This window comes from Watersipora subatra, chromosome 5 (assembly GCF_963576615.1).
Source record: "Watersipora subatra chromosome 5, tzWatSuba1.1, whole genome shotgun sequence".
NCBI classification, from domain to species: Eukaryota; Metazoa; Bryozoa; class Gymnolaemata; order Cheilostomatida; family Watersiporidae; genus Watersipora; species Watersipora subatra.
The window spans coordinates 56,421,620-56,435,024 of NC_088712.1; the positions used below are offsets into that span (position 1 = coordinate 56,421,620).

The 13,405-nt window shown below is 32.0% G+C and overlaps 1 protein-coding gene across 1 annotated transcript; it reads right to left on the bottom strand.

Moving 5' to 3' along the window:
- Positions 1 to 3,209: 3,209 nt before the first annotated feature.
- Positions 3,210 to 8,922, bottom strand: LOC137397491 (uncharacterized). The gene is made up of 9 exons (XM_068083782.1): positions 8,901 to 8,922; positions 7,555 to 7,938; positions 6,125 to 6,235; positions 5,245 to 5,406; positions 4,885 to 5,097; positions 4,156 to 4,356; positions 3,941 to 3,977; positions 3,635 to 3,687; positions 3,210 to 3,525 (listed from the first exon to the last, which is right to left on the bottom strand). The coding sequence occupies exons 1-9, from the start codon at positions 8,920 to 8,922 to the stop codon at positions 3,389 to 3,391; spliced, it is 1,320 nt and encodes a 439-aa protein (XP_067939883.1). The 3' UTR covers positions 3,210 to 3,388.
- Between the last annotated feature and the right edge of the window lie 4,483 nt (positions 8,923 to 13,405).

Here is a 13,405-nt window from a genome sequence, read left to right on the forward strand (position 1 = left end):
AATGAATAATAACTATTTGTTTTACTATCACGGTGAATAGAGCAATATGGAGCAAAAGCTAAATATTGATATTGACAGACTACATGAGTAATCATTTTGATACCTGTATTTGCATATTCCCAATTCAACAACCAAAGTTTAAAAAAATTAAATTTGTCAATAGATATGTTTTATTTTTACTGCAGAGCACCAGGAAAAGGCTTGGACTGACCATTCGAGCATTCTTTTCTAGCGTAGTCTTGAGTTTGATAGCCAACTGACTGTTATAAAAATTTACCATGTCACCACCCACATAATGTATCAGCTGTACTGACCATATACCAGTAGTGAAATGATGCCATTTCCTAGACAAAAATGTTGTCTACCTCTGTCACAGTAGTAAAACAACTCCTCACATAGATGTGTCGATCCATGTAAATTCTTTAGATAGTATCAGTATTTTTTTCATATTAAAGAAAATCAGCCCAAACAGAATTAAGCTTATTATATTCATCAATAAATGACTTTGTATATCATACTGACAATGTAACAGATAAAAATTTTACTCTGAGTAGTTCTTAATGTAAATTTATTTGTTCACTGTCATATTTCATGTTAAAAACAAAGGTGAGTAAAATACTAACTTGCCAATTTCAGACAGTTTTAGCTGATGCTAATTACATCTGTTCCTTAACATACTTAGTCACAATTTTATATTATATATTTATGGTCTATATTATAGTGTACATGTATTATATAATATAAAATTAAATTATGCAATGCAATAACATATTGCCTTTTATTACATAATATTAGCACATATTAAATTTTAATGTATTAAATTACAATATACTGTTTTATATTACTATGTATCATATTCTGTTATTTTCTATAACTTCATGATATATTATAGTATATTCTATTATAGTAAATTGCTGTGTTACAATGTGTTGTGTTTTAGTATATGACATTCTATGGCATTAGCTTGTGCCACATTATAATTTATTTATTATATTGTATTGCATTGTATTATACTTTGGTTCACAATAATATTATATTACAATATTGTTCCAATAAATACAGGTATAAGGTTTATAATAATACTACTAGCGAAGCCAATTCCATCATGGCTATAAAATTCTGAATGATTACAAGACATCTTCATTAATATAGTTAATAACTCAATGATCACTTAGATTTATAGTCTGCATTAATGTTTTAAGAATTTTAAAGTTCTAAATCTGAAAATAAAGAAACGTCTCGGACTTTAATAGTATCTGTTTGAGTAAATGAATCATTTGATGAAAGTCAACCAATTTGAAAGGTTTGCAAATGTAGCAAAAGTCTATAGAAAGTTTTGTTTTATATGTATATAACTTATTTAATACATAAAAACCAGCGCATGTAGATAAAAATACCTCATTTCAACAACATATGAACCTGATTAGCAATGCTAACCATATTGGGTAACATGACAATGGAAGGTTTGTGGCTGCAACTTTCCAACTAAATTAGGAATTTTCATCTCAAAAAAGCCATGTTATCAGTTCCAGTTGGTATAAATGTTTATGCATAGATATGGTTCTTATATCACTCTTACTATTTTTTGGTTATTATTTCTATTATTTTTGATTATATGTTTCTGGCTAATATTATTTTGGTTCACGATAATGACTAAGCCAGTAAACATAAAAAACCAAACATGTTAAAGAGAGGCTTTTAAAAGTGGTAGAAAAATGTGTGCAAATAAATAGCTACAATTCGCGCTCCTACAACGTAAATCATCTGTTTTAAGAACGTTCACGTTATAGAGATTTGACATTATAAGAACAGTAAGTCGCATTTAAATTGCTTAATCTGTTCCAATATCTTTTCAAACTTACCTCTTTGGCCATCCAAAAAATAAAAACTTGACAAAACTTTTTCAATTTGTAGGCTGTACCTTAACTGTACCATTATTAGTTTGCACAGACAACTTTTCTCTTTTTTATGATAGATCTAACTGATTTTTATAGATCATGATGGCGGTAATTCTACAATAAGCTGATCGGGTGTGCACATTTGTGATGTTCATTTGCAACGATTTGCTTATTTGTCTTAAAAGCAATGTATTCTCTTCAAAGTAAAACTAATAATAAATATTTTATCAATCTTCAAATAAGCAAAACAACAAAATATTTTAGAAAAATGCAGTACTACCTGTCTGTCGTCTATCTGTATCCAGGCAAATTCTACTGATACTCCAACTCGGGACGTTTGCATTGGTGGACCGACGCTGAAACACCTGCACCAATCGATGGCTGTTGTATTTATAAACAATGCGTAGCTACTTTATTCTGTGTTATGTCGGCACATCTGACGATCCATCATGACAAACTAGATTGTTGTAGAACTCGTATAAGTATATAATATGTGGGTATAATGATATACGCACGGCGTCTTTCCTTCTGCAAGTGCGGTGAGATTCATTGCTGAGACCGATGCTGTTACACCTGCATCAATCGGTCGTCCTCAAGTATTGATGAAGGATTGCGCAGTTACTTATTCTCTATTTTGTCGACGCATCTGATGATTTATCACAATAAACTAGAATTTTATGGAAGTGGAATATATAAAATATATAACGCTATATGCATGTTGCTTTTTCTCTTGCAAGTGCATTGAGTCAGGCTACCATTTAAATCGAATTTGAAAACTCACCTGACTTGACACCTTACGTCATATGGAAATGTTTAAATAGTAGGAAGCAAAAACTTGTCATAAATATTTTTACGTTTTTTGGAATTTACGTTATATGAGGTGTATGTTGTAAGAGCATCTACTGTGATATATTTTAGTCTCCAAGACCTTACATTAGTGTAAAATTGATTCAGATCATCAGTGGTAGAACTCAGCTATTTTTAAAGACATTAATTACCAAAATGTGCTGGCAGCTATGTTGAAACTTTGAACCGGTATTTTTTATTTGTAGTCAAGTTAGTTACCATCTCTGACAAGCCTAGCAGGTGCAATTTTTAAGCAGGCAGAGATTCTGCACTGATGCAGGTGCTTTGTGTGTTATGCTGCAAAGTGTTGTAGTACATGATATATAGTGGAAGTACTACTTGGGAAAAGTTCCAGATATTTTGTTATTATTGATAATAGCTGATGGCTAATATATTCATCTCATTGCTAATAATAGCATGAGTTTAGTTTTAATAGTACGTTTTTAGAACAATTTTATAGCCACAACAATAGGGTAAAACTTTAGTAATAATGATAATACTAGCAGTCATAACATAAATTTTTTTTGAAGCTAGAAAAACACACAAATGCCTTTATTAAAATGAGTATGGCTTGAGAATGATGTGACAAAAAACCTTTAAACTAAGAAAAATCAAATCTAGTGTTTAGCGATTGAACTCCGTTGTTATGCTTTAATACCAAGAACAGGTTGGCTTCTTGATACATTTTCATATGCATGTAGTTTTTCATGCATTACGCTAACATATGGATGATCTCTTTGATTCGCTGTGATCAGTGATGCGTAGTTGTCATCTCTTGTATCTGGTAAAATCAAGAGCATAAGATTATTTTAGAGATTTTACTCAAAATTTACACTGATATATAAAATCATACAATGGTTACCTTGTATAGTTACTGGGGTGTTTATTACCTGTGTAAGGGACAGTTTTTGAGTTCATCTCTGTGTCTGCTATAGCTGGTTGGCTAGAATATAAACACATTAAGTTACTACAGACATAGAGTTCGGATGTTTTATAGACGTTAAGAGTTATAAGAAAGCACCCAATCACGTATGAGTACACGCATAGGTCCGTGCATGAAGATATGCACACACAAGCACACGCACATGCACATAAATGCCCACATCCGTATGCACTTTGACAATGCTGGCTGTATTAATATAATTTGAATGAACATGTTTATTGTCTACAATGTATTTATATATAATTATGTTTACCTGATTCTTTGTGATTCTAAACGCTTCCATTTTTTATCTGAAAATAATCAACCACAATAAAACATGAACATTTTTTTAATTTTTCTGACTATGCTGGTGATAAATAACTTCATAATGACTCCTAACAGTTCAATATATTGGTTTTATGGCACAGAAAACTGTCGAACTAGTTTAATATTTTTTGATTTACTAAAAAACTGTAAGTCACAACTTACCAGCTCTTTTTTTCCACCAACAAAAAACAGCTGACTGCGAAACAAGTGCAACAAGTGAAACAGCGAGAACTCCAGCTACACTTCCGAATAAATTAACAAATGTAGCGTCTCCTTCTGTAACCAATAAGGCTTGGGTTGTAGATGGTAGTCCAGCTACATCTGTCCATACGATATCATATATATTGATTATTGGCTCAAAGACTACAAAAGAAAATTGTGTTAAATTATTTCATTGTATCAAAATTTTACATTTGTTTCAGTTATGAAAGATTAGACTAGAAAGAGACTAAATGCCTTAGTGGGTAGATGAATGTTGGTAAAAAACAAATCTAGAAGTAAAGCTTATATCGAATTAGTTTTACCAACTTGAGTTTCACATATTCTGGAACAGCATTACTACCTTATAAATGAACTACTTTTGATTGAATCGGAATACAGCTTTTTAACTAAACTAAACCTTGTAGAGCTTCAAAAGAGCAATTAGATTAAAGTTTTTTTACAGACGATCAGTCAGCCCAGTGACTGCGTAAAATGTGCTGATGACCTCAAAGTATAAATTAAGTGCAGAGGTTTACGATAAAAAAGATTGCATAAATATTTATTAATATTAAAACTAGTACTAAAGCTGATTAATATAACCAGCTTCAAGTTGATAATTTTCTAGCATAGAAACAATTTCAAAGCTATTATCTGACACTTACTTAATACCTAACAATATAAGTAACTCACGTTCAATAGAAACGCTGCATCTGATTCTCTCTAGCTGACCATCCTCCCGCGAGTTTGCGGGAATGACCAGTTGGTAAGTTGCAGTATCTTTACATCCTTTACTACATATCCAAGTGTAAGAAGGAGTTGGATTTCCTATCGCATTGCATGACAGTGTCAGTGGTGATTTAGGGTCTTGGTGCAAAACAGTGGGTATTACTTCATAGTCAATATCTACAATTATAGAGCCATTAACTTAGTAAGTTTGATTACTTATACCTACAACTAAGACATCAAACACTGACTTTCTATTATATATTAGCAAGTTAACTTGATTTAGTGAAAGTTGTGATAGACTCCATAATAACCAACTCAACTTACAGTGAGGTTTCTTATCTTCAGACTTGATGATGATATCAGGATAGAGATTCGCCAGAGCTAAATGAGTTATATCCTTACATCTTAGAATCAACCCTTCTCTATCATCTTCCGTAGGTGTGTATATATTGGTGCTCGCAACCACTATATTTCCTCTTAACACTTCTGTAGAGAAAAAGTAGAAGAGTAAACCGTCATCGAAAGTTGTCATAATGTCACTACCTTATGCATTAAAACCACTAAGAAAGGTTTAGAGTAAAAGTGTTGAATTGCTGACATAAACTATTACCACTCAGATACAACATATAGCTGCAGTAAAGTATACCATACTCAAGTGAAATATCTTTAAAAAAGTTCATATTGCTAAATTTCACACAGGTTTACATTTATTTTAGCCTTAAAGAGGCAGTTTTGATGATTTTATAACTATAGCGTCCTTTAACTTTTGCTGTTATATATTTTTACTTTATTAGATAGTTCTTGCTAATATGTATATTTTAGAGATTCTTTTTGTAGATGAACCTGTCACCAGTAGAACACTAATAGAAGCTATAATTATATTAATGTGAAGCACAGTTTTTTGCTCTACTTGGTATCTTACTTGACATCTGTTAAATAAAAGGGTGTCAAATAGAACAGCAGAAAATCACACATGGAAGCAGAGTGTTTCATATGGCAGCAGAGTGTCTTAAATGTACAAGATGAAAACAGGTACAACATAGCATCACACTACTGAGAGCCACTAAGTTATTCTAGTCGTACTCAACCTAATGACACTGTGTGCACAAACACTCAGAACATGACAGCTCACTGTAGGTGAATATACAACGGTGATAATTTCCTTGTATATTAAAAGCTCTACTCAGTACACTGCATTACTAACCATAGTCATACACAGAGTCAGGACTCCCTCCAGTTGATGTACAATTGAATGTAAATTCTTTTCCCTCAGCTATCTTATCAGGACTGTTCATAACGAGATTACCAGGTTTCACTAAAACAGTCAATATTTTACATTTAATACTATTTTTAGTTGTTTGCTGACTGTGGTTAAGCTTATGTTCATTCCGATAAATACAGGTATACTTCAAATTCAGTAGCTGTACTAATATTTACTGCCATCCTTTGTATACATACAATAAATATATTTTTATTTTAGTTTTTATGGAAAAGAAAGCCAATTACATAATATCTTAGATGGTATACACAATAATTCTATATATTACAGCTGCTCAATGAGTTTTTCTATTAAAGCAGCACGCATAGTTTATTTTATGGAGAGTACAGTAACGCTCAAAATACTGGCTAGTGATACTGTAACACTCAAAATAATGGCTCATGATAGTGTAACACTCAAAATACTGGCTCATGATAGTGTAACACTCAAAATAATGGCTAGTGATACTGTAACACTCAAAATACTGGCTAGTGATACTGTAACACTCAAAATACTGGCTAGTGATACTGTAACACTCAAAATAATGGCTAGTGATACTGTAACACTCAAAATAATGGCTCATGATAGTGTAACACTCAAAATACTGGCTAGTGATACTGTAACACTCAAAATAATGGCTAGGGATAATCTGACATTCAAAATAATGACTACTGATGCAGTAATATTCAAAATAATAGCTATTGATACGGTAATACACAAAATAATGGCTTGTAACCACAATTACATCAATCTCCGATTTGTGAGTCACATGGAAGTGTGTAAACTACCTGTCACGTCACCTTCAACCACAATTCATATTCTGTAATTAGTGTTGCAATTAGACCATTTGCTGGTTTTTTCTTGTAGACACTGTTGCTTTAACCTTTGTTCTAATTTTTTACTTGTCTACTTCTATATACTTTGACTTTTTAAATTGAGCTAGTTCAGCTAGGATGTCAACCATTACAATACGTTTTTATGCACTTACTGGAGATCACTTTTACATTTACTTACAAACATAACTCTATCAAAATTATATCTTCAGTGCAAATGTGTCAGTGGAGGCTTTTTGATATGCTATAAAAAGATGACTATCCAAGATAAAATTTAGTTGGATGGATTTTCACAAACATGTTTTATAGCAATTTTTTCAATGCTTGTAGCAATTATTTAAAAGAAAGACTGTGTAGATAAGCAGCTATCAGAAGTGCTAACTTTATAAGAAATATTCTTACCAGTGTATACAAATTCTTCTACTGTTTACAGCGTCTAATATGTTACACCTAACTTTAATTTGATCTTATAACAATTTATATCATGGCGTCCTATTGGCTGGTTGTTAGTCTCTCTAACTAATGCCAGCATTATCAACTTACCATTAATAGTTGAGATAAAAAATGATGTAGAGCTCACACGAGATGTGAAGTCACGTAAACACTTGAAGTTAACACTGAACAATTCATCTGACACAGTTCCTGGTACGGACACGATGAATGGAGGAGCAGCAGCTGCAGCAGCTTCACAGTAAGTCCTATCTATTCTATTAAATCCTGATAGGCTCTTAAAATTAGTATGTGGCCATGTATTGTTAGATTTATTGTATCTACAAGCAGTCCTATCAACTGTTGAACTGGCATTATTTAACAGGTAGACACCAGTCGCATCTGTATCTCCACTAGTGGTACATGTTAGAGTTATAGACTCATCCTTGTAGACTGAAGGATATCCTATGGAATCTACAGACAATTTAACTTCATCTCCTACAAACACATCATCTTGTCATGGTGAAGAAGGACAACATAAACTGCCCTATTGTCTATAATAATTGAAGTCTTAAGGGGGTAAGTTCACAGATTGACCCTTTGGGTGCCGTTTTTGCATTTCAGCACAAACGCTTACGTGGCCCAATTGCAATTTTGGCATTTCTCTAAAATTTGCAGAGTCTCAGAATCTATGACAGTTAACAATTGGTAAATGAGCAAAATATGTTTAAAAACAGCTAAAACCAGATATAGTTGCAGTAGAAACATATTTAGATTGCCCATGGAGCAGTTTTAAATAGTCAGGAAACGTGATTAATTAAAAGTAGAAGAAAAAGTTGCAAAAGATTTTTAAATGTTAATCTAGACTATCAAAATTTTCTGACAACTCTTTTTACTAAAGTTATAGTCCTTTAGCTCAAATCCCTTGACTCAAAATTTATTTGTTAAATGATGTTACATTTTTTAGAGCTTTACTTTTGGTTTGTTTTATATTATGCTTGTTTAAACTGCTTTAACTGGTATCTTAGCACCTCTAACAGCAAAATAAAATTGCTGATACATATATGCAACATGGTTTAGCACCCACACAGTTGCATTTCTAACTTTAGAATTATCTTTTTGGTATTCGGCATCATATGGTTTACTATAAGATTACCAAAGACAGGTAATAATGGTCATATTATGTTGTTAAAAAGATTTTAATTGTGTATTGTTCATTCGGGCTAGATGGAATAAGTAATCACAAAGCGAGAGCCAAAACAAAGTATTAAAAATTATTTTTAAAAAAAGCTATATGAATTTTAGTATAATAAAATCCGTGTTTGTTTGCCCTTTCATATTTCCAAAGCTACGCTAAAAGCGTAAGGAAGAACATCCATCAAAGCTAGCCGAAGCCGGAACGGAAGCCGGAGCCACACCCAGAACTGAACTCGCTTATTCAGATTCAAAGCTAAGCGCACTGCCATTAGACCATACAGCCATCTTGCCATATTTTGGACTAATTGTGCATGTAGTTGTTACACATGATGATCTCTCACAGTGCACTGGACTGCTAAAACACTAGTTATAATAAATTGCTGATGAAATTAAAATGTACAGTAAAGTCCCCTACAGGAAGAAAGGTCTCATGAGAGTCGGTACTGTCAATGATACCAATCTCATTAATGCTATAACTAATTAAATAAATATATCTAACATAAAAAGCAAAAACTAAAAATTGTTACTTTACATAAAAAGGAAGAAGAAGCAATTATTACTATCTGTAAATCATAAATTTTAATAGATTTTTACCTTGAATTCTTACTAGCAACGTAACAAGTACTTGAAGAACATTCCACAGTACTAGCATATCTTGCCTACAAAAACACAATGAGTTCATTAACTTCATTCCACTGTAGAAATTTTAGTTTATTAAAGGAAATTAGAATAACTAATTAACAGTCAGTGATATATTTAGGTGAAGTCAGCAATGAAAAATATTACATATATTTTATATAACTGTCATGAAACTGCTCAGTAAGCAACCATACTCAAGTACTTATTGTTTTATGACCAGCATATTTATTAAAATATATTTATTAAATTATGATATTTGTTTATATCAATATTTATTAAAGTATTATTTATTAAAATATTCATGAATAACATTAGAAATGTGATAGATTTACGATGAAGTAGGTGTGTGATATTACAGAGAAAGACTGAAAAGTGAAATGTGTATAGATTTAGAATTACCTTGTTTACAAGAACTTTAGTATCAGGCTGTTTACTGTCCTTAGAAGCTTGGATTTTTCTACTAATTTGACTCAAAAAGAGATAACTGTAGATATTGCAAATGCAAAGCCTTCGAGTGAGCGGTAGGCGCTATGAGTGACACTCAACTAAAAATGGTGTTTTCCCGGACTACTGTGTAGCTCTTCTGAATCAAATAAATGTGGTTTGGTAAAAGCAATGCAAACAAACAGCAGTGAATTGCATACATTGGCGTTTTTGCAAACCCTGCTTGTGGTTCCTGGTCAAGTCAGTAATAATAAATCTTTAATGAGGGCTGAGTCAGTAACAGAGTTTGACGCAAGGGATGTGAAGAGCGTAGAGCCAGTCTGATTGTAAACGTTGTCGTGGCTACTTCTAATCTTTATGGCAGTTGACAAAATGTCATTATAAACTAAAACTGCCTTACTCCTTTTTCTATGCAGCAGTGTGCTATTGGTTCACCGTGTTAAAAAAAACCAAGAAAACTAGATCCATATGAATGGAGGGACAATCTGTCCCAATTTTAATTAAACAAGGAAACAACTGTAGTTGTCTTTCATTACAAGGCCACTGTCCTCCACTACAAAAATATTAAATATCCATCTATATATATATATATATATATATATATATATATATATATATATATATATATATATATATATGTATATATATATGTATATATATATGTATATATATATATGTATATATATGTATATATATATACATATATATATACATATATATACATATATATATATAAATATTGATTCCTCACCCCGGTTAACGCGTATGGGTGGTAGTTTTTGCTCTAACTCGGGTCTCCTACCAGAGACCTGGGAGTTTGAGCACTCGCCTCAAGATCTTAGCACTCGCCTTAGATCTTATATATATCTCGTATACATGTATATATATATATATATGTATATATATATATATATATATGTATACCTGAAGATTGCAACACGATTGCATGAAACTAATAGTAGTAATGATTTTAACCTGTAGTTTTTAATAAACTTCATATATGTATATATATATATGTATATATATGTATATATATGTATATATATACATATATATATATTTATATATATATATATAAATAATATTTAATAATATTTATAATATATTAATATTTATAATATTAAATAATATATTTATAATATTTATATATATATATATATATATATATATATATATATATATATATATATATATATATATATATATAAACTGACAAGCATGTCCTAGCAAACCAACCAGATATAGTGGTGGTAGACAAGGAGAACAAGAGAACTACTATATAGATATAGCAGTACCCAATGACTACAATATAGCCAGCAAAGAAAAAGAAAAGGTAGAGAAATATCTCCCTCTTGGAGAAGAAATTGAAAAATGCTGGAATGTAAGAACAACTGTAATCCCAGTAGTCATTGGGGCACTGAGCGCAATAACACCGGCGCATAAAATGTGGCTTGCCCAAATACCAACAGCAATCAACTCAGGTGAGTTGCAGAAAAGTGCGCTATTGGGAACAGCTAAGATCTTGAGGCGAGTGCTCAAACTTCCAGGTCTCTGGTAAGAGACCCGAGTTAGAGCAGAATTTACCACCCATACGGGGTATCCGGGGTGAGAAAACAATTTATATATATATATATATAGATGTGCAAAGCTCATCACTTTTGTGATTTGAGCACTCTGGCGCCAGCACATTGTCTTTCTTAAAGTCTGCGAGGCAACTTAGTTGTTTCGTGGCAGGAAGTCAACTCTCATTGGTAATGGGATTTGTGTCTCTTGCCTAAGCTCTGAGCTGCACTGATGAGGCTTCAATAGCCAAAACAGTACTGTCTGTAGCATGAGTATATGCTCCCTTACTTCGGTTTGGTTGAGCACTCTGTGAGAGGTGCGGCACTATTAGCCTTTGTGCAAAGCTCATCACTTTTGTGATTTGAGCACTCTGGTGCCAGCACATTGACTTTTTTAAAGTCTGCCAGGCAACTTAGTTGTTTTGTGGTAGGAAGTCAACTCTCATTGGTAATGGGATTTGTGTTCCTTGCCTAAGCTCTGACCTGCACTGATGAGGCTTCAATAGCCGAAACAGTGCTGTCTGTAGCATGAGGATATATATATATATATATATATATATATATATATATATATATAAACTATATTAAGAACTGAAAATATTTTCAGTTTTTAATATAGTTTATATAAATGCTCTATTTTAATATTGAGCACTCTCTTCTAGTGAACTGCAACCTTCTTCTTCATCAGTATATATATATATATATATATATATATATATATATATATATATATATATATATATATATATATATATTTAATATTTCTGTAGTTGAATATAAAAAAAACTGATGCAAGTGATTGATTGAATTGAACGATTGATTGAAATAGTTGATTCCAACAATTTCATTTCAATATTATTTATCTTTAGCGTAAGGTCTCAAACTTCACCATTGCCAAAAGTTAAGAGTTCAAGTCCTGTGTTTTGCATCGTTTTTTCACTCTCTTGCCAGAGCTTTGAACGAACAGCAAGAGATTGTTCTTTATAATTATAATTGATGATGGGTAAATGGGTAAATATAGTAAAGGTCATGGGTAAACCCAGGATCTTTACTATATTACAGTAAAAATTGAAGTAGCATCAGCATATCAACTACTTATATGTATTATGGATCTTTAACAAGTTGTGATTGTGAAAACTTTTGGGCAATTCTTTGTTTAACTATATTATTTCAACGGAAAAAGTTTTATTCCGAAAAAATAAAGATTAACCAAGTACGGTATGAAAATAATTTCTGTTCATGAAATTAATTGAACTAAAGCCTTTTATAGCCATTGAAAGTAAACAATAAATAAAAGCAGCTTAGAAAGGAAACAAAACAGTATTAATTCAAGATTATGTGAGTTAGTAATCACACTTATTTGTTGATTACAGGTACATCAGGTTCCTCTGCATTGACATAGAGAAGCATATTCGTTTAGAAACCTTTACAGTTACCTTGTCTATAAGAGTTTTACTATGAGACTGTTTACTGTAGCTGTCGTACATATTAGACTTTGTATAGTAATTTGACTAAAAATGAGAGTGAATTGTAGACAGTCTAAATGTGAAGAATGAAGGTGAATTGTAGGCATTATGAGGAAGTGAAATGACTATGTTTTTTGTATGGCAAAAAGCCATACAAAAAACAGTTATAAGTTCTATAAATTGGCTTTTTTGCAAAACCTGGTTGTGTTCCTCGTGAAGTCAACAATAATAAATCTTTTATGAAGCATGAGTCAGTCACAGAGCTTGAGGTAAGAAATGTAAAGAGCATGGAGCCAGTCTGACTGTAAATGTATGGACAATCTGTCCCAGTTTAAATTGGGCCGTACCGAAGCAGTAATAGTCTTTCATGTCAACGGCAACTGCCCTTCTGTACAGAGATAATAATATCAATAGTACTAGCTGTTCTATTTGCCGTTGCCCAAGTAATATAAAAGTCTTTAGACAGAAAATTGATTTGTATTTAACATATAACAACATTTGCCATCCTAACTTTCAAACTACATATCATGAGAAAAGTGTTTTGTCTTATAAACAATGAGAAGTAGTGAGAGTTGCTTGCTATTAGCCTGGCACATTGCCGATGGAAAATTTGAGTCAGAAACAGAGATTGAGATAAGGAATGTAAAAGTCAGTCTG

Excerpts from the sequence above, each read along its gene's own strand:
- LOC137397491 (XM_068083782.1), bottom strand. The coding sequence starts at position 8,922 with ATGGCTGTATGGTCTAATGGCA. Across the intron at positions 4,357-4,884 it reads ATGCAGCGTTTCTATTGAAC|TCTTTGAGCCAATAATCAAT; the intron begins GTGAGTTACTTA and ends TTTCTTTTGTAG. Across the intron at positions 3,688-3,940 it reads TTAGAATCACAAAGAATCAG|CCAACCAGCTATAGCAGACA; the intron begins GTAAACATAATT and ends TTTATATTCTAG.